Here is a 21,473-nt window from a genome sequence, read left to right as displayed (position 1 = left end):
TTTGTTTCCAACAAATTGGGAAAATATCAGGTTTTCGTTAGAAATAGCTCTTCCACAATATAATAAAAACTAGTTTTGTCAGACAAACTTAGGAAGCAAGATAGAAAAGAAATATAATGAAGAAGTATTTTGCTTATATTTAATTTAAGTAGAATATTTAATGTAAAATTTAGAGTTGACTGCACATTCGTTTTACAAATCAGTTGCCAAGTGCGGTATTTGAAGGGCAAGGGAAAACCATATTCAAGAAAGTTTCCTGGCACCTGCATGCCCTAACATAAAGAAATATAGTCATATGTGAGTTCCACTTAAAATTGGTAGCTTTGTCCTGGGGTACATGTAAGTACATGTAAAGAGCCCCGGTGGCGAAGTGGGTTAAAGCACTGAGCTGCTGAACTTGCAGACCGAAAGGTCCCAGGTTCAAACCCCGGGAGCGGTGTGAGCGGCCGCTGTTAGCTCCAGCTTCTGCCAACCTAGCAGTTTGAAAACATGCCAATGTGAGTAAATCAATAGGTACCGCTCCGGCAGGAAGGTAACGGCGCTCCATGCAGTCATGCTGGCCACATGACCTTGGAGGTGTCTACTGGCTTAGAAATGGAGATGAGCACCAACCCCCAGAGTCAGACATGACTGGACTTAACGTCAGGGGAAATCTTTACCTTTACTATAAAGTACATGTATTAATTTTATCATGATGGTGTAAAAACTTATTTTTGATTGGATGCCACAGGGACATGTAATTTTAATGAATGCGACTTGTGAGAGCCACTATTGTTGTAAAGTTAGTTGCAGGCTGTTCCATGTGAGTCAAAGTTTAATTTTACTATTCTGAAAGGGGTCTTGTTTTCTGGAAGACATCATGAATGCAGCTCGCCATTGACTTCAGCCCTTGTGAATTTTTTGGTAGAGAGAATAAGAGAGAATAAGTTGAGAGAAAATTCTTAGGCTACAGCTGGCTTTGAGCAGCCTCTAACATCTTCTATAGGGGTTTCTGGAAAAGTACGTAGGTAGTTAGATACTTCCTTAGACCTCAGGATTTAACTACCTAAACCACTTCACAAGTGTACCACTTAAAGCTGGTTCTTACTGTGTTTTGTTTTGTTATTTTGAATCACAAAGTTTTTGATATTGCTGCTCCAGTCTGTTCCGAATCCATTTTTGTTTGTTTGTGTGGTAATCTATTATGAGATTAGGAACTTGGGGGATGTATAATTTTTGATGACTGCATGCATAGCTCTGAGTGTATGCAAAGGTTGTTAAATATAAAATGTATGTGTTTCTGTGGAGTTTTGGAAAGTAGAGCCTTAATTCTGAAGTGTTTTCATGCTGTAAAAGTGCCACGATTTCTGACTACAAAATCCCTGAATATGGAGGGATCCTTGTTTTTGCTTATCAGGGTTGCTTACCCTGCTGGCCATTTTCCTTTGTGTATTGCAGTTGATGTGACCACAACACTTCCCCTGCAAGTTGCGCCCACTGTAGTTCCTATGGATCTCCGCTTGGACCATCAGTTCTCCATCCCGGTGGCCGAGCCTACGTTACGTGAACAGCAGCTCCAACAGGAGCTTCTGGCCCTCAAGCAGAAACAGCAGATCCAGAGACAGATCCTCATAGCAGAATTCCAGAGACAGCATGAACAGCTCTCTCGGCAACATGAAGCACAGCTGCATGAACACATAAAGGTGAGAGATGCAAATTAGCTTCGAGTAGTAAATGAAGGTTGCTTTCAGTTTTGGAGCAGTCCTGAATCCAACTGTTTGTTGCAGCTGTAGATCTGCTAAGTCAGTTGTAAACCAGCATGTATAAAATTCAATGGGTTTATTCTAGTTGACAGTAAGAATTACATTTAAGCCAATATCTCTGGTTGTAACAGACATAGGTTAAATAATTTATTGTTTAACTTTAGACTGCCTGGCAAGAAAGAAATATATGTGTATATGACTATGAGTTTATGTATTTATGAACATTTTATTGCTAATATCCAGTTTGGTGTGTACATTTATTTAATTTTAATGTACCATTAATATCATGTACACTGTGTCAGAACACCAACAAAACTGGAATCTCGCTGATCTTTCACCCTGTGAGCTTACAAAATTATCTTGGTGGTTTTTTTGTATCTAGTTTTGTTGTTAATTTTTTTTTGAGAATTCTTGTACGGCTGCTGAGGCTTATTGTCGATCCTCTTACTCATTGGTTGCTATGGCTGCTTGAGTAAGTCTCCAAACATTTATTGTGTTCATTTCTCAAAAATTTATTCCAAGATAGATGTTCATGTTTTGATTAACTTCCACCTTCAGCAAACCCATCATTGAGCAAATTGTCTGAGAGGAATATAGTAAAGTATGATCTCAGTGAGTATTGGCTTTCACAGTGCATGCTGATTGATCCTCAGCAACTGAATATTTCAGTCAGCAGCATTGCTTGTTAAGTTTTTCAAAAGAAAAGATAGTAGGATTCAAGCTACTCAGTAATTCCATTATCTCTTGAGAAAGTCCTTTGCATGATCATAATAAAAGATTCACAATGATAGGGGCATTATTTAATACAGTACACATGTATATTTAAGAAAATAAAATAATAGCAATGAGAGGTTACAATTAAAATTAGGTTATCAAATAAACAAGAGTATCTGTTCCTCTAGATAAGAGGTGGGCAGAATGCAGCACTGGGGCCATTTGCAACCCTGTCTATTTTAATGGCTCCCACAGTTGCCTAGAGCAATGCTACTCAAATTAGCCTATGAGCTATTGGATGCCAGTCTATAACAAATTTCCAGGAAATAAATAAAAAATTAGTTGTAGTCAGTGGACAGAAATATGGGGACAATGAGAAAATTATGCTGGTGTTTCACACCATATAATCTAAGAAGCATGGTCCAAGACCATTCTTTTTCTGTTCCTCAAATATGGACGAATTGCCTCTTTTGGAAGCTTTCAGGAGTGGTGGCTTACCTTTTAATAGGTTAATTTCCTCCATGCACTCTTTAATTTTTTAAATCAGAAGTGGATGTCCATCAGCATCTGTTTTAGCTTTCCTTTTTATTTTAATAGTAGTTCATTAATTCCAAGGGCAGAAAATTGGCCTTCAGATCTCACTCCTACCTTGGATTTATGTTGTTCACAAATAGGTTAAAATTTCCTTAATCCAAGTAATTCAATAACCACGTGATTATTTTGTAAACACTTCTGTTTTAAAAACTTCCAGTTTAGTGTACAGGACTGTGTTGTGAAAACATTTGTTCATTGTACTTCAACAAACATCTTAACTCTTGATCAGAAAAGAGTTATTTTGGTTGTGCCACTTCCTCTCTTCATTTCATAGTAACTTTAGTGTAACCTTTAAAGAAATATTTTAAGAAGTTTATCCTGACATTCCCCCTTCCTTCCTGCACCTACAGCAGCAACAGGAGATTCTTGCAATGAAACATCAGCAAGAACTCTTGGAGCACCAGAGAAAACTAGAACAGCATCGGCAGGAGCAAGAGTTGGAAAAACAGCATAGAGAACAGAAACTGCAGCAGCTTAAAAATAAGGAGAAAGGAAAAGAAAGTAAGTATTAGCAAGGTGGATGATGTCCGTGACCTATATTGTGAGTGAATAACCTTTATCTGTAATTGCTACACTGAGAAATATTTCTGCAATGACAGCAATTAAAAAGGTTCATTCTATCTTAATGTTTACTGCTACTGTGCTTATCTTGCTACTATCTTAATGTTCACTTCTACTATACCTATCCTAAAGGGAGCAATTTAAAGGGGAGAAGTATGTACAGTAGAGTCTCACTTATCCAACATAAACGGACCGACAGAACGTTGGATAAGCAAATGTGTTGGATAATAAGGAGGGATTAAGGAAAAGCCTATTAAACATCAAATTAGGTTATGATTTTACAAATTAAGCACCAAAACATCATGTTTAACAACAAATTTGATAGAAAAAGTAGTTAAATACTCAGTAATGCTACGTAGTAATTACTGTATTTATGAATTTAGTACCAAAACATCACAATGTATTGAAAACATTGACTACAAAAACATTGACTACTAAAAGGCAGACTGCGTTGGATAATCCAGAACATTGGATAAGCAAATGTTGGATAAGTGAGACTCTACTGTATATATTAAAAATATAAGTTTATGCTGTGAAGCCAGCTTTCCCCCCCACTTCATGAGTATTCCCCCCACTCCATGAGTATTTTTATTCCATGTTTCTCCCGATATGGGGACTCAAGGCGACATCATACAAATTAAAAACAAAGCAAATGCAGTCAAACATAAATATATATAAAAAAACAATTAAGTCATGAATAGAGATGGGAAGGCCTGAAAAGAACCCACAAAAATGTGGGGGAAACAGGTTTTTTCCAAAGCCTTTTTTTCCTGGAAAAATTGAAAAGTGGGTAGAATATGTTATTTTCCAATGATAAACAATAGTATTCAAATGATGTAATATGAAGACCTTAATGAAATATTTCTGATACTTTTTGTTTCTACACACACTTTCCCCCCATTTTTCTGGAAAAAATGGCTTTGGAAAAAATGGGGGAAAATGTTTTTTTCTCCCATTTTTCCATTTTTTTCCAGGTCTTCCCATCTCTAGTCATGAAGCATAAAAATACAATTGAAATAAGGTTTAATAAAAGAAAGCCTCCACCATCCCCAGCAACTACTTCTCATAATTCCCCAAATTCCTGATGGCAAAGGTATATTTTCACCTGGTTGTGAAAGGTAAGTAAGGATGGGGCATTCCAAAGCCTGGAAGCAGCTGCCAAAAAGGCCTTCTGCCACATTCCCACCAAATGCACTATTATATTATTATATTTGTATTACATTATTGCTATATTTTATTATACTTATTACATTATGATATTATAATATCATATAACTGTGTAATAATTATATTATTATAATACTACTACTATAAATTATTATAATATTACATTTCTGTCAAGACACAGACTCCTCTTAAAGTGCCACACGCACAAATAGTGTTAACAAACTTTTATTAAATGAGAGGTTGAACTCAAAAAACACTTAACTTCAGTGTTATGAACAAAGGAAGTAGTTTCAGCAACAAAAAGGCACTAAAATAGGAGTAAAGAGATAATCCGGATTATCTAGCCAGATAATCCGGATTATCTAGCCAGATAATCCGATTTAAACACAGTCAAAACATTCCAGAAAACAAACGCCATGCAACGCTGTGGCACAGAGTCAAAAAGAGCTAACTGCTCTTAAAACAAAGCCAGAAACCGCTGGGGATGTCCAAAGCCGTTGTCGAGAAGCAAACTGGAGTCAAAAGCCAAAAACGCCAAACGGAACACCAAGCAGGGAGCGCGGGAGCGAGTGATGTCATCACCAGGAAACAAACCAGAGTCGAAGAGCCAGAAGAGCAAAACGGAACGCCAAACAGGGTGCCAAAAGCAGAGAACACTGTAGCGGGAGCGAGCGAAGTCGTCGCCCAGGAACAGACCGGAGTCGAAGAGCCAGGAACACCAAATGGATTGCCGAGCAGGAAACGCTGAAGCGGGAGCAAGTGAAGTCGTAGCCAAGGAACAGACCAGAGTCGAAGAGCCAGGAACGTCAATCCAGGAAGTAGACCAGACACAGGAACACATGAAGCTGTACAGCCAGGACCCAAGGAGACAGGCAGCGACAAAGAAACGTCCCAAAAGACACCTTGCCTTCTGCAAAAGCAACAGTTCTCCAAACTCCACTTTTAACTTACTCATCGAAGTCTGATCCTGATGAGACCTCCGCCCTCTCCTTATTCCTTGCAGCTGATCTTGATCTTGTTAGAGGACCTCGTCCCTCATCTCTCCAGTCCCTCCATCTCCGTTCAAGACTTAGATCTCCCCATGTCAGAAGTATGAGAGGCTTGCCAATCCCCTGATGTAGCTCCATGAGCTGGCTCATCATCCACACTTACTTGAGTCCAATCAGCATTCTCCATCTCACTCGCAAAACCCTCAAACGTCTCATCTTCCATGGGCGCCATAAGTATTTGCCTTGCAGCTTCAAAGCCTGGCTTCTTCCTGCCTGGGGGAATCATTTGTTGGGAGGTGTTAGCTGGCCCTGATTTTTTCATGTCTGGAATTCCTCTGTTTTCTGAGTGGTGTTCTTTATTTATTGCCTTGATTTTAGAGTTTTTTAAATACTGGTAGCCAGATTTTCAACAATAGGGAGAGAGGAGGGACTGGGGTCGTTCCCTGGGAGGGGCCTATGGCCTCTCCCAGCAGGAAAATATCATGAGGTCGTGGCCAATGAGGACCCACGCCCCCTGACATTCTCCCCAAGGGGAGGGCAGGGAAAGAAAGAGATCTGTATCCATCCATCTATCGATTTATGCTTACACTCAGAGGCAATCTTTAGAATTCTATGGTTTACATCAGGACACGGATTGCTTATCACATGGACAGTAATATGTTCCGTGTTCCAGAATTGCCAAACCAGACAATCTCCATATCCGCACAGACAATGGAACCACCACAAATATTGCCTACCCACAAGCATTGTGGAATCACATATATCTGAAACCTACTCTTTATCCTTTCTTTCCTATTGAACCAGATTGGGCCACAGCAACGCGTGGCCGGGTACAGCTAGTGTATAATATAAAACAATATATGTAATGAAGAACAAATAATAATGAATAATCAGTTGGCCTAAAAAGCAGTATTAGAAATTGATCAATTCTTCTTCAGGGTTTCTGTGAATCACACACATGGGTTTGTGTGCAGTACCTTCATCTGGAACATCCTAGAATTGAGATGCGTTTTGGCAGGCTCCTTGTCCTCTTTTTCTTGTGCACTTGCTCCAGCATGTTTATCTGTTTTTGTCAGCTCTTTACATCTGCAACATTTAGGACAGTCTCTGCTGTCTTCATTCCTCTTTGTTTAAGCCAAGTAGCTATTTTCTTTAACTTTTTGGAGTTATTTGTGAACACTAGGTCTCATCTTTTTAATCTACTGCAATGTCTTATGCCTTCTATGGGTATCTCATAGGCTTGCTCAAATAATTCGTTTTCCCCGTTTACCGTTATTGATTCGTTATTTTCGTTTGTTTTGAAGCAATATCGAACCTTGGTTGTCCACACGCCTGGATATCGCGGTTTCGAACCGCGATTGGCCGTTTTCCGTTATGGCGCCTTTTTTTTCGTTTTTAAAAAATGCTTTGGCAAATCATCCAAACTTGTTTAAGTCCACTGGGGCAATCTAGCGTGTTGTTTGCACCTTGTAGCCAATCAGAGAGCACGTTTAACCAGGGGGAGGGGCTGGTAGGACGTCCTGAGCGTGCACACGCCTCGTGGCTCAGTCGCACTGGGAATTTTGGAGAGGGTGGAAGGGAGATTTTGGTGCAGGCACTGGCAGGCAGGAAAGATTGCTGCGTCACAGCATGGCTGTGTGAAGACCGGGAGAAAAGGTGGGGTGGCTGGCTGAGTTTGGGTGGTGTGTGTTAGTTGGGTCTTTCTTTTTCTTTTGTTTTTGCAAAGGGCTGTCCTGTGGGTGTTTTTTTCCTGGTGCTGCGCCATTTTTCCTCTTGCGGGCAGGGTGGGCTTTCTCCTTTCTTTTTTCCACGCAAAAGTGTTTTTGGAAACAAGGGATCCGAGCCAGGGACGCTTCCTGATAATCCTAAGCCAAGTTTGGGAAAGAGTTGCATATCCCATACTTCCCTGTACAAAATACAACTCCTTTTGGGGAAAGAAGAGGGGGTGCCTTTGTCCCTTCACTGCTCTCAAACACAAGCGGGGCTGCTTGTGTCTCAGCCAGGGACGCTTTCTGATAATCCTAAGCCAAGTTTGGGAAAGAGTTGCATATCCCATACTTCCCTGTACAAAATACAACTCCTTTTGGGGAAAGAAGGGGGGGTGCCTTTGTCCCTTCACCGCTCTCAAACACAAGCGGGGCTGCTTGTGTCTCAGCCGGGGACGCTTCCTGATAATCCTAAACCAAGTTTGGGAAAGAGTTGCATATCCCATACTTCCCTGTACAAAATACAACTCCTTTTGGGGAAAGAAGGGGGGGGGTGCCTTTGTCCCTTCACCGCTCTCAAACACATGCGGGGCTGCTTGTGTCTCAGCCGGGGACGCTTCCTGATAATCCTAAGCCAAGTTTGGGAAAGAGTTGCATATCCCATACTTCCCTGTACAAAATACAACTCCTTTTGGGGAAAGAAGGGGGGGTGCCTTTGTCCCTTCACCGCTCTCAAACACAAGCGGGGCTGCTTGTGTCTCAGCCGGGGACGCTTCCTGATAATCCTAAGCCAAGTTTGGGAAAGAGTTGCATATCCCATACTTCCCTGTACAAAATACAACTCCTTTTGGGGAAAGAAGGGGGGGTGCCTTTGTCCCTTCACCGCTCTCAAACACAAGCGGGGCTGCTTGTGTCTCAGCCGGGGACGCTTCCTGATAATCCTAAGCCAAGTTTGGGAAAGAGTTGCATATCCCATACTTCCCTGTACAAAATACAACTCCTTTTGGGGAAAGAAGGGGGGGTGCCTTTGTCCCTTCACCGCTCTCAAACACAAGCGGGGCTGCTTGTGTCTCAGCCAGGGACGCTTTCTGGTAATCCTAAGCCAAGTTTGGGAAAGAGTTGCATATCCCATACTTCCCTGTACAAAATACAACTCCTTTTGGGGAAAGAAGAGGGGGTGCCTTTGTCCCTTCACTGCTCTCAAACACAAGCGGGGCTGCTTGTGTCTCAGCCAGGGACGCTTTCTGATAATCCTAAGCCAAGTTTGGGAAAGAGTTGCATATCCCATACTTCCCTGTACAAAATACAACTCCTTTTGGGGAAAGAAGAGGGGGTGCCTTTGTCCCTTCACTGCTCTCAAACACAAGCGGGGCTGCTTGTGTCTCAGCCAGGGACGCTTTCTGATAATCCTAAGCCAAGTTTGGGAAAGAGTTGCATATCCCATACTTCCCTGTACAAAATACAACTCCTTTTGGGGAAAGAAGGGGGGGTGCCTTTGTCCCTTCACCGCTCTCAAACACAAGCGGGGCTGCTTGTGTCTCAGCTGGGGACGCTTCCTGATAATCCTAAGCCAAGTTTGGGAAAGAGTTGCATATCCCATACTTCCCTGTACAAAATACAACTCCTTTTGGGGAAAGAAGGGGGGTGCCTTTGTCCCTTCACTGCTCTCAAACACAAGCGGGGCTGCTTGTGTCTCAGCTGGGGACGCTTTCTGATAATCCTAAGCCAAGTTTGGGAAAGAGTTGCATATCCCATACTTCCCTGTACAAAATACAACTCCTTTTGGGGAAAGAAGGGGGGGTGCCTTTGTCCCTTCACCGCTCTCAAACACAAGCGGGGCTGCTTGTGTCTCAGCCGGGGACTACACCAATTTAACAAAGTTTCAGCCACAAAAACAAAGTTTCTGAAGTAGAGCAATGACTTTCACAGTAAAGACAACCCAATTTAACAGGAAATAAGACTTTCAAACCAGGAACAGATTTCTGCAATTATTAAAAAATGGTTTATTATAAAAGCTATGAAAATTTGCCAAAAATCAGAGGATAAGGGAAACGTTCCACATTTTGGTGAGCTATCAGTGTTAAATGTGTTCTACCACTGTACCAAGTTTGAAGAAGATCACTCAAAAAATGAGGGCGGGAGAGCCCCCTAAGTCCCCCCCCTTCGGGCTGTTTTTGGGCCACCGCGCATGCGCGTCCGCCATTAACGAATTAATTTCAAAAATAACGAATTTTCGTTAATTTCGAAAAATTTTGGGGGCCAAATTCGTTATTAGCAACAAAAACGAAAAAATGCCCCCTCTAGTTTTGAAACGAGTTTAGAATCAAATTTTTCATGGATCGATCAAGCCTAGTATCTCATATAGGGCCAAAATTCTCCAATCAGATGGTCATTCTGAATGCTTGTCCCATCCCATTGAGGTGATTTGAATTCCACCCTCATTGGTTTGCAAGGGATTTTAGGTGATGTTGAAAAAACAATGTTTCCTATTTGAAGTTATATGTCTGGAAATCAACAATTAAATTGGCTAATCCTGTTGTGAAGAACAAGCCTTTTAGTGCTGCCTTGAGATCCTTGATAAGATCCCTTCACTGCTGAACGAACTGCAACAGTTACCTGAGGAATCTTAAATTTCTACACTCTCATTCATTGGAAGTTTTATCATCAAGATGAATTTCTTTGGTATAGAGCTTAGTTCAAATCTTTCCATGGTTCTAACAGTATCTACTGTATTAGTAGCAGCATCTGCTCGACAGCCTTCTGGTTTAGTATCAGCGACAACAATGCATTCAACCTCTGTGTCAGCCAAGCTGTCATTGCTGACTCATCTCCTTACTGCAGCTGACCTTGATTCCACCTTCTCTGGGGAGTATGACTGGATGGAAACACATTTTCAAAAGTCACAATTCACCTGATTTTGGTGCATCACAGTCTCTCACTTGTGAACATCCATTGAATACTCCATCTGGATGGTCAGTACTGTCCGTGATTTTGATCTCTTTGTCACGCTACTCTCTTGAGACTGCCTGTGCCTATTATGGAAAGACTGAAGTCTTGTGTTGACCCCAGGTCTGCTGAGAAGATGTATTAGATTGTTTGCAGAAAGGGAAACATGACCTCATTGTCTGTTCTAATTTTTGATGTCAATATTGTTAGCAACAGCAACTATGCTTACATCTATACTGCTTTATATGATATCGTCTAATTCACCAGTAATAATAATAACAATAAACTTTATTTATATCCTGCCCTATCTCCCCAATTGGGGACTCAGGGTGGTTAACAACATACCGTGACAAATATTCAATGCCATAAAGTGCAACCAACAGTAAATACGACTGTAACTTAGTATCACAAATCCAGTTCATCCATTAATGACATGTCCAATCTCTTTGTCATGTGCCATTCAACACCACTCAGTGAGAAATTCCTCTGGCTGCCACAATGCCATGCAAGTTGGGGAAAAGGCCAAGATATCAAGAGGTTATGGATATGTCTCATTACACATCTCCAGATTCACTGCCACATCTGGTATCTGCAGATGTCACCAATACTACTTTTTTTATCACTAGCAGACGATATTTGACTATATGTGGAATGTAGTGCCATTCACCTTGTCATTGACCAAATCCATCAAGAGAATGTGTACAAAGTCTTCATCAATGTGTCCCACATTTCACAAAATAAAATACCTTTATTGCATACAGAAAGATGGTGCTTTTCTGTTTTTACAATCAATCTCTGAATTCTACATTTAGGGGTGTCTTCCTATACATTAGATGTTGCAAGAATTAATTCTATAAGTATGTAAATAATAAGACTACAGTGTCCCCTCACTTTTCATGGGGGTTAGGTTCCAGGCCTGCCCGTGAAAAGTGGAAAACCGCCATATAGCGGCACTATATTTATTTCAATAAATATAACCTCCCCCCCTCTTTTCCTCTTTAAACATACTGTTCTGTCTTCCTTGTTGTTCCTGGGGCAATGAGGTGCAGGCAGGGCCTACTGGCACTACCTGCAGGTGGCTGAGGAGGAAGCGCGGGCCAGGTCACGTGACTCAAACTAGGTCCTTTTGTGCCTGCAAAGGGAGGGTGGGCCGGATGGAAAAATCCACGATACAGTGAATCCGCAGAACCTGAACCATGGATTAGCACTGTACTGACTTTTGAGAGTTTACAAGAATCTTTTTTGTGGCTACCTTTTTGCCTGCCTGTGAGCTTACCTTTACCTGATCTTTGCAAAAGTACTGTGCAGTCAAAGTCTTTGGGTTTCATTTAATATTATGGGCTGGATATCTTGGTCAGAGGAGATACAGATTTTTAGAAAATTGAACCTCCTTCAGCATTGGCGTAATAGCTTGGACTTCCTTTTTAAAATTTATTTTTTTCAAATATTTTAAACATTAAGATAAAAATAGGATAAATTCAGTGACTTAATGATTAAAAGGAAAAGGGGAAAAATAAAAATAAATAGAAATTGGGGGGAGTAAAGGTTGGGGAAAGTAAGAATTAATAGCGGTGGGGAACAGTTTATTGATTTCCAATCTCCTTTATGGTGGTTCTGTTCACTTCTTCTTGCTTATTTCTTTATAAACTCTTGCTTCTCCTTTTCTTCCTGTCTTCTTGGTAGGTGCTTTTGAATTACGTCGGATTGACCTGTATTTTAAGTCTTTGTTTTTCTTGGGCCATGTAGTCTTTAAACTACTGCCAGTCGTATTCTTTTTACTCAAATTTCCTTCATGCCTTAATAATAATTGTGTTAGTTTGTCCATGTTCATAATTTCTAAAATTATAGCTCACACTTCTGATAAACCAAATAGCTAGTAATTACCCTTTTGTGTGATTCACAGACGCAGAGAAGTAGTGTGTGACTATCATTCTTCAAATGATCACCTATGAATTCACATAGCCCAAACTTCTTCTCGCTATTTGTCTTGCCTGATTTTGTTTCACAATGGTTGGGAACTGAGGAGAATATCCAAGTGCTTTGAAGCATGCATGTTGGATTGATATATTAGAAGAGGGTATGGTGGCCTGTAAAAATGGTATGCTGTTCTAAGATGTTATGAATGGGGCTACAGCACAGACACTTGTGTGAATTCACAGATGGCAACCTGAAGAGACATATTTAAAAGGAAGCAACCTGTCCTTATAGCCCATCAAATTCCTAGGAACAGAGTAACATTTCAACCTGTACATCCTATATAACCTGAAAGTGAAAAATATGCAACATGATATTGAGTGAATGCAATACTGCTTATCAGGGATGCTATTATATTTCTTTGTCCACTACATTAATGTGAAAGCAAAAGCTTGTAAGAATCTATTAGTAGGTGCACAGTTGCACACATAATAATTTCCAAAGAAAATGCAGAACTGCGGCTCTACAAAGCTTGATGTAGAAAAAAAAGTTTAGGGCATAGTTTGAGAAATGGCATTATCAAAAATAAAGATATTTACAAGAAGTTTTCTCCATATGTTCAGTGTAGCTTACTCACACATACTTGTGAATAGAATAAATTGCATGCAGCCTTTGTTGTGCAGGGGAAGACTGAACTACCGTAGCTGTCTTAATAATTGTTTTGTGTATGCTTGATTATTTATTGCGCTTCTGATTGATAATATCTGAGGCAACTTAAATATATAGGAGACTTGGTGATCCACTGTGCCTGAACTTTTCAAAAACATTTTTGTCTTGAAGTGTCTTGAGCTCCCTATGCCCCTCAACTCATTCCAGGATCCATGCCTGGCTTAGAATATCCAGAGAAAAATTTATGAGGACTTAATTTCGTATTGAAATTACATTATTGCTGTCTGATAACAACAACAACAACAACAACAACTTTCTTTTTGTATCCTGCTTCCGTCTCCCCAAAGGGACTCGGGGTAGCTCACATGGGGACAAGCCCAGACAACAACAGAGTAAAATACAGACCTATAAAAATTCAAAACATAATAAATACATAAAAACATAGACAACATGAACAACCAATTAAAACTAAGCAATAATAGTAACTGGACATGCAGAAGACAAAATGTAAAGACCCTAAAGGGGGTTCCTGAGATAGATGAGAACAATCCGAGCAGAGGACAGGGGGCGATCTCAATAACAACTGAGCTGAAGGTGAGGAACAGTGTTAAAGTGCAGTACCATTGTAAACAGGAGTGACTGATGGGACGCCTTACTCAAATGCACATCGGAACATCCATGTTTTTGAGGCTTTGTGGAAGGATGCCGATTCCACTGTCATACAACTCTTTTTCACTATGGTGATCTTGCGAGCAATAAGTTAGAGTATTGTAATTTAAGGCTTTCTTAGCCTTCTATGTTATTACAACCCTTCAGATAGTTGAACACAGCTTTTTCAAGCCATAGACTAGATATAAATATTAAAAGTGTCAAATTTTAAAAATATTCTCAGAACTCGGATTAAAACAAATCAGTTTTTTGTAATTGATTTTTATCAACAGTGGTACCACCAAGCAGATAATTTAAAATCTTGATGTCAACTAAAAACTGAATGGAGTTCTATTAGAAACACTATCTTAAAAGAAATTTGAACACTACATATAAGTACATTAAATATGGAACCAACACTGTTTCTGTGAGCTCAAAAATAGCTAACAGTTCTTTTAATCTTCTTTTAATGAGCCATCATACTTCAATTCTAATAATTTTCTAGTATTGTTTGTATTTTCCTCAAGGAGAATAGGGAAGCTCTTCTTGAATTAAACTCCTTTAGGATTAAGGAGGCAGACTCAGTACAGGCAGTCTTTGAGTTACAAACATCTCATAGTTACAAATGGGGTGAGACAACAGAAAGTTAGATAAATCTACCCCTTGGAAGGGAAATTCACTCCTGGAAGAGTTATTATCATGGGGAAAAAAGGGTTCTCCTCTGAAGCTTTGTCACCAATCCTTGTTTCTACAACAAGCCATTTTTTTCAAAAGCAATTATCATAGGGACAGAAAGTGAGGGGCACAGACAGCAAAACAAACCCCACAGGGGTATTAGCTCTTTCCTATGCTATCCAAACCTTATTTATTAATTTATTTGGCTGGAGTTACACTTAAAAGTGTACCTGTTCTGACTTACAAATAAATTCAACTTAAGAACAAACTTACAGAACCTAACTTGTTTGTAAGTTGGAGACTGCCTGAATTCTAAAAATCATGGTCTCCCACTGCTCCCCAGTACTGTTTTCCCTGCATGTTGTGTCTTTCTGAAAAAGATTATCGTGCCCCCCATGAAATATGTTGCCTTTAAAACTCTTTAAAACCAAGCACTTTAATATGTGGTTACATTTACATTTTTGTTTTATCTTTCTCTAAAACCAAATGTCCCTGTAGAGCCAGAACACAGAATGAATGCGTCTACAATCCATAACTGTTGCAATTTTTCCACTGAGTTCCGTCCTCAAAATGTTTTTGTGGAACATGGTTCTTGATCCTTTTTGGTGGCTTGTTAGTTTTGAAACAGAAAAAAAGCTGCTCAGCCCTGTAATCTCACAGGTCGTTGTGGTTTTGAGATCCTCTTGAATAATAGGATTATAGTTCCTTCTGAAATTTGGTGTCAATTATAGTGATTGAGGGGTATAACCCCCACAAATTTAAGTGCAATGGATCCTACAACACCCCAGAATTACCCTATTATGAGCTAGAAACTAGATGTGTGGATTCTACAATGCTGGACAGACATAACTTTTAGTTGAGTATCTTGGCTATAGATACCAAGTCTAAACCTAATCTCACTACTATTCCATTCTCAGGCAGACATCTCTTTGATGATTCCTTGAATACAGTATTGATGGAGATTAAGAATCCTGTAAAAATGGAAGATGAAAAACTCAAAACAAGCCATATCCTTTTGTTCCAAGCTCAAGCAAGACCAGGCACTGCAGTGCCCCAGCAAAAAGTCTATCTTGGTATGTTGGCCAGCTGCCCTTTTCAACTAATGTGATGGGTGGCTGTCTGCTCATCTTTGCAAACATTTTGACATTCTGTTGCCGACTTGTAACACTTTTTGAAAGGCAATGGAAGTTACTTATAAGGATGCTGAAAGACTTTGCCCAAATACAACTGAAAGATTTTGCCCAAACATAATACAGGCCAGCATGTCCTAGGGAGATCCCTTGCAGGCAATGTCTACTTTCATGTCCTTGTTAGGAAAAGATGTCACATATTTCTGGTTTACATCATTAAGGATCAACTGTTCCAATTCTGAGCTGAACTTAATAGCCAAGTTCATTTTTAGACCTACAGCAGCCTTGGAGGCATCCATCTTGGTGGCAGTTCATGCAATTCCAGCATGCAGCTATAGACTCCATTGAATTGATGTTTGGTTCGTGGGGAGACAGCAGAAGCAAAGCCAAGAATATCAAGATCAACTACTTTGTTTTCAAAAAGGATTAAAAAGGGGAGGGAGGCAGCACTACTTCTGTTACCTATTGGGGTACACAGAGACATGGAGGCATATCTCAGGGTGCCTGAATGTCAGGCTGACAGTTATAGTTCCAGTTGCATAAGGAAGACTTGGGTACTCAGAAAGGGAAGAGCTACAAATGTAACCCCTGCTTAGTCTAGTAGGATCACAGCCGTGTAGTCTCTTCTGCATCCAACAAGGTGCTAGCAAAAGAAATTGCCTTTCTCTGTCTAGCAGGTCTGTATGCTCCCTTGTACTTGTTTATTGAATCCTCAGTGGAAAGAAGATAGGAAGAGCTTTCTGAAAACCTTACAAACCAAAGGTACCTAGTAAACTACAGAAAAATCTCTTGAAACACTTGCAAAGTGTTGTGCATTTCATGACGACAGTATTAAACAGTGGCTTCTAGAATCCCCCAAAGATCTAAAAGGATCCAGGATCTGAGGCCAAGGATTATTTCCAATCCTGACTAATTCTTCCTGGAATATATAACTCATCAACAATATCTATTGTCTAGTAGATAAGGTTCCATTCCAGATCTTCTTTGCTGAGGCTCCACTTTCAAGTAAATAGAGATAATTGCAGTCTTCCTATCAATGTAGGCCTCTCTAGGAAGAATGAGTATCTTCTCAGCTCTGACAAGGAAATACAATTGTAGATCTAGTGTGAATAACAGTAAGCACACATGCTTGGAGCATCTTGGAGTTACATATGGAAATTAAAGGACTCAGTCTCCCTAATCATCTAGACAAAATGACATCAGCGTTTCCTTGAGTTCTGAGTCATAAGACTAGATCTTCTATACTATGCTCTCATCCTTCAGAGGTGCCATGTTCTGATGAAGGCAGACAATGTCATGGTCAAGGGGTCAACTAATGGGAAAACTCCAATTCAAAACCCTTACTCAAGGAATCTAGACTATTATCTGGATAGGAAATCATCTGAAGTCAAACATATAGTAGCCAGACAGACGTGATTCAGTTTCTACATTTTGGATTTAGCAGAATGGCTCCCCAATCTATAATGGTTTTCACTTTAGGGGCATAAATTGCATCTGAATCCAGAGAAGCTTCCAATGGTTTCAGCACTGAATGGAACATCCAAAGCTCACATGATTACTGTAGAAACGTGAAGGAAATCCTCCTGGTCTCTATGTCTTCTTTTACTAATAATTTAGTAAAAGCATTCATGTACTTGTGACAGAAACACATGAATGAAACACATGAAAGCTTCTAGTGTGATCAGCATGACAATTTTTTTTTATCATAAGGGTCTCGAATGTTGTCAGTGTCTTGAATGGCTCAGGTAGTAGCCTTCTGGATGTGTGCCCTCACATCAAGACTCTGCAAAGATACAGAATGGGGGACGCCTGGCTTGACAGCAGTGTGTGCGAAAAAGACCTTGGAGTTGTCGTGGACAACAAGTTAAACATGAGCCAACAATGTGATGCGGCAGCTAAAAAAGCCAACGGGATTCTGGCCTGCATCAATAGGGGAATAGCGTCTAGATCCAGGGAAGTCATACTCCACCTCTATTCTGCCTTGGTCAGACCACACCTGGAATACTGGGCACCAATTTTGGGCACCGCAGTTGAAGGGAGATGTTGACAAGCTGGAAAGCCCTGGAGGGCGACTAAAATGATTAAGGGTCTGGAGAACAAGTCCTATGAGGAGCGGCTTAAAGAGCTGGGCATGTTTAGCCTGCAGAAGAGAAGGCTGAGAGGAGACATGATAGCCATGTACAAATATGTGAGGGGAAGTCATAGGGAGGAGGGAGCAAGCTTGTTTTCTGCTGCCCTGCAGACTAGGACAAGGAACAATGGCTTCAAACTACAGGAAAGGAGATTCCACCTGAACATCAGGAAGAACTTCCTCACTGTGAGAGCTGTTTGACAGTGGAACTCCCCCGTGCCGTGGTAGAGGCTCCTTCTTTGGAGGCTTTTAAACAGAGGCTGGATGGCCATCTGTCGGGGGTGCTTTGAATGCGATTTCCTGCTTCTTAGCAGGGGGTTGGACTGGATGGCCCATGAGGTCTCTTCCAACTCTACTATTCTATGATTCTATGATTTGAGCAGCCTCATCTATCTGGCCCTAGTTATTGGGTTTCAACATGAAGACTTAACAGAGTTCTCAGACTGTAATGCAAAGATGAGCAGATATAGCAATTTTAGGCCAAATTACTATTTGGGTTTGCAAACTCAGCTACTTTACTCTTGCACCTGAAATTTTGCAGCAAATGGGAAGAAGCTATAAAAACAAGAAGGACATGTGTTCTTTAAAATAACCTTTAGTATTTGCTGCCAAAATTTAGCAGTACTCATGGGTTCAAGCATCCAATTTGACATAAGAAATGCCACAGCTAACACTGGTAGTGACAGAAGATATGTGTAGAATGAAGTAGACACTGCAGAGTCCCACATATAAAGAAGAGAGATGTTTATGGAAGCCCAACTGTGCTTTACTGCCTTGGACTTTATGGCAGCTTTGAAATTAGTCTGAACATTTCTTCTTTGTATATCTCAAAGGGCAGACCATGCCCTCCTCTTTTTTCCTTCCTCTCTTTAGCTATCACCATAACTTTTCGGTAGTGCTGGAAATCAGCAGTTTGCCCTTAAAACAAAGGCACATGGAGACACATAATGTATTTAGGGGTTAGTAGCCGTAGTTGGTATTTATCACCTACTACCCAAGGTGCTCATGGTCTTACACACTTTGTTTCAAAGAGAAATCACCATTCTTGGTAGATTGAATGGCACCAATATGCTTACACTTATATAAGTTACCTACTTTTGATTCAAGGATAAAAAGGGTATTATAGATGTTGGTTTAGTTCAGCAAGGTCTGAATTCGATCTGTTATATACAGTACAGCCCCCATATCGATGGGGACTTTGCATGGATACATGAAACCATAGGTAATAGCAAACCACTTCATTCCTTTACTCTGCTAAGACAAACATGACCAAGCTGCTTGCTCCTGTCTCCTTTTACTCTTCTGAGACAGGTGCACTTGGGCTGCCTGCACCTGTTAAGGAGTAAGAGAATAATAGATAGCCCAAATAGCTGTTTTACAGAATAAAGGGATAAGCTGAGAATGTATCACCACAAAGTGAAATCCCAGGTACCAGTTCTGCAGATACGTGTGTGCTCACGTATACGTATATTTATTTATGATATTTCTACCCCACCTTTCTTAACTCTGGAGGGGACTCAAGGTGGCTTTACACATAGGCAACTATTTGATGCCTTGAAGACAATGTATAATTAAAAAAGAACATTTTAAAATAGAATTATAAGATACATTAAAACATTTAAAACAACATCAGCACTATTAATCACGCTATCCATAAGTTTAATCATTTATTTAAAATATTGACCCAAAAAACAAAGGTCACCTTATCAATGGGTCAGTGTAAGTACTGCATCTTAATTCTTATTAAGAAAAGGAACCATCTTCTTCTCTGAGTCAAGTGGTAAAAGGTATAGTCCATCCTGAGAGAAGTTAAAAGAAGCACTGACTCCTTATATTGTCCACTGTAGCACCATTTCTGGCCCTCTCAATAGAGCAGCGACAGAGTTGTGGTCCTGGCTTCTTTTGGGTTCTCCCAACATGGACTAAACACTCCCCTTTCATCATTCTATTCAAAAAAGGGGATGGCTCCTTATTTTGGTAATAGTTAATACTTTATCTTAGATATATGCATATATAAGTACTATCCCCTTCAATGAGTACTGTGGACAAAGGTTTTAGATGCAGCCATGGGTGGCCAGTCCCATGAGGCAGTACTGGCAATGTTCTTGGACTTTTCCATGGGTCATATCAATATCCATAATTTTGACATCGAAACTGGCCCTTGACTTACACATGTAGTTGACTTGTGCACGGTCTTATATGGCAGTTTAGGATCTGTAGAAAGTTGCTGGAATACATTTGAATTAGACTAATTATGGATGTTTTAGAAACAGTGGGCTAATTGTGGTTCTAAAACTGGATTTCAGTCCAGATAGCATCAAGGTGGTATTGGTTTTTAATAAGAGTAGCATATATACTCAGCATTGCCTAGGTGTTATTGGGACTACTGCCCCCTTTCATCCTTTTTTAAATCTTTCCCTCTCCTCATACGGTTTTCTTCTTTCTTTCTCTTCTCCTCCTCCTTTTTCTTTCTTCCTCCGTCCCTGCTTCCTTTCCTTCTCCATTCCTTTCTTTTCCTTCTTTTTCTCTTTCCATCCTTTCCTTCCCCTCCCCTTTCTCCCATCTCCAGCTCTGAGAAGGCTAGACAGTGTCTCCATAGCAACATGGCTCTCTTTATGGGCCTTTCCTTCCTTTTTCCTTTCCACTCACACATGTCACCTTTCTTTCAAAGTGACATCACAGAGGGCCACTTAACCTAGCAACAGACAGACATACTTTGACTTTTAGATAGATAGATAGATAGATAGATACATACATACATACATACATACATACATAGTCATTTGAGAATTTCTAAAAAAAGGCTTTTAGTGTACCCAGATAATTATTTTTCAGCAGCAAGAATGCAAATCCAGCCCTTTGGATCAGGCAATGTTCATAGACCTATAGTTGATTTGGCAATTCAACACCTTTTTTGAGACAGCTTCCTGTTCCTTAAAGGTCTAGGTTAGAATATTGTGATAAAGTTTCATGTTCAAGACCTTAGGTTGTTTACCATACAGCTGCAAAGTTGTTAATTGGGACAGAGAGAATCCATGAATAGATGCACTAGTGGCATACTTGTGAAATGTTTATATGTGAAAGTGTTATAAAGAGAAATTAAAATGTATGCTACTCACCCAAAGAACAGCAATGTAGATGAAATACCATAGAACAGTGGTTCATAGATCCCTGTGGGACTGCGATGTCACAAGGGTTCTGCGAAGAATTAAATTATTAACTATTATTAGTGTTAACACTGTTATTTAAAATTTGTATGGAATCTTTGTAATCAAAATATTATATTAAAATGAGAGTTGTGTATTAACAGATTAAGTTTGAAGGACATTCATGAGAAAATTAAAATAGCTATTTGATGCAGTCTGATGCCTTAAATCTTGAGTTAAGTCTTGGGGGTCCATAGCTACAAAAGGTGTTTAAAGGCGGGTTCTGTGGTGAAAAAGAAGGTTGAGAACCACTGCCATAGACGGTTTATACTAGAAAGTATTTTGGGACAAATAATAATTTATTTAAAGTTTCCTGCTTACGTTGTCATGTGCTCAGAAGTTGTTTCTGAATTCGCTCTGAGATGAGCATATCACAGGGTTTTCTTGGCAAAATTTGCTTTCCTTTGAGGCTGAGACAGTATGACTTGTTCAAGAATGCCTAACAGTTTTCCATGTCTATCCAGAGATTTGAACTGTGATCTTCAGATTTGTACCGCAACACTCAAACCACTGCAACACTCTGTCTTAAATACTAAATAAACGTATTTGAAAACATTGCTCATATCAAAGGCTGCAGCTCGGCATACTTTCTCATTGAACTGCTTTTAATTAAAGGGAAATAAATGTTCCACGTTAGCAATAAAGCTGTATAGACATGCATAACAAGAGTCTGAAAAGTGT

At 40.1% G+C, this 21,473-nt stretch overlaps 1 protein-coding gene across 9 annotated transcripts in view; it reads left to right on the top strand.

The window, feature by feature from the left end:
- Positions 1 to 21,473, top strand: part of hdac4 (histone deacetylase 4) — a 160,178-nt gene that overhangs the window by 68,003 nt on the left and 70,702 nt on the right. For 7 of the 9 annotated variants that reach the window (XM_008113917.3, XM_008113885.3, XM_008113911.3 and 4 more), the window contains 3 exons: positions 1,438 to 1,682; positions 3,401 to 3,551; positions 15,243 to 15,398. In XM_008113917.3, coding sequence (XP_008112124.1) covers positions 1,438 to 1,682; positions 3,401 to 3,551; positions 15,243 to 15,398 — 552 coding nt within the window. The remainder of the gene's footprint in view (positions 1 to 1,437; positions 1,683 to 3,400; positions 3,552 to 15,242; positions 15,399 to 21,473) is intronic. The other 2 variants (XM_008113920.3, XM_008113927.3) reach the window with 1 other exon arrangement.

This window comes from Anolis carolinensis, chromosome 1 (genome assembly GCF_035594765.1).
Source record: "Anolis carolinensis isolate JA03-04 chromosome 1, rAnoCar3.1.pri, whole genome shotgun sequence".
Classification (NCBI taxonomy): Eukaryota; Metazoa; Chordata; class Lepidosauria; order Squamata; family Dactyloidae; genus Anolis; species Anolis carolinensis.
Note: the sequence above shows the minus strand (reverse complement) of the source record. Positions and strands in the feature narration are given on the sequence as shown.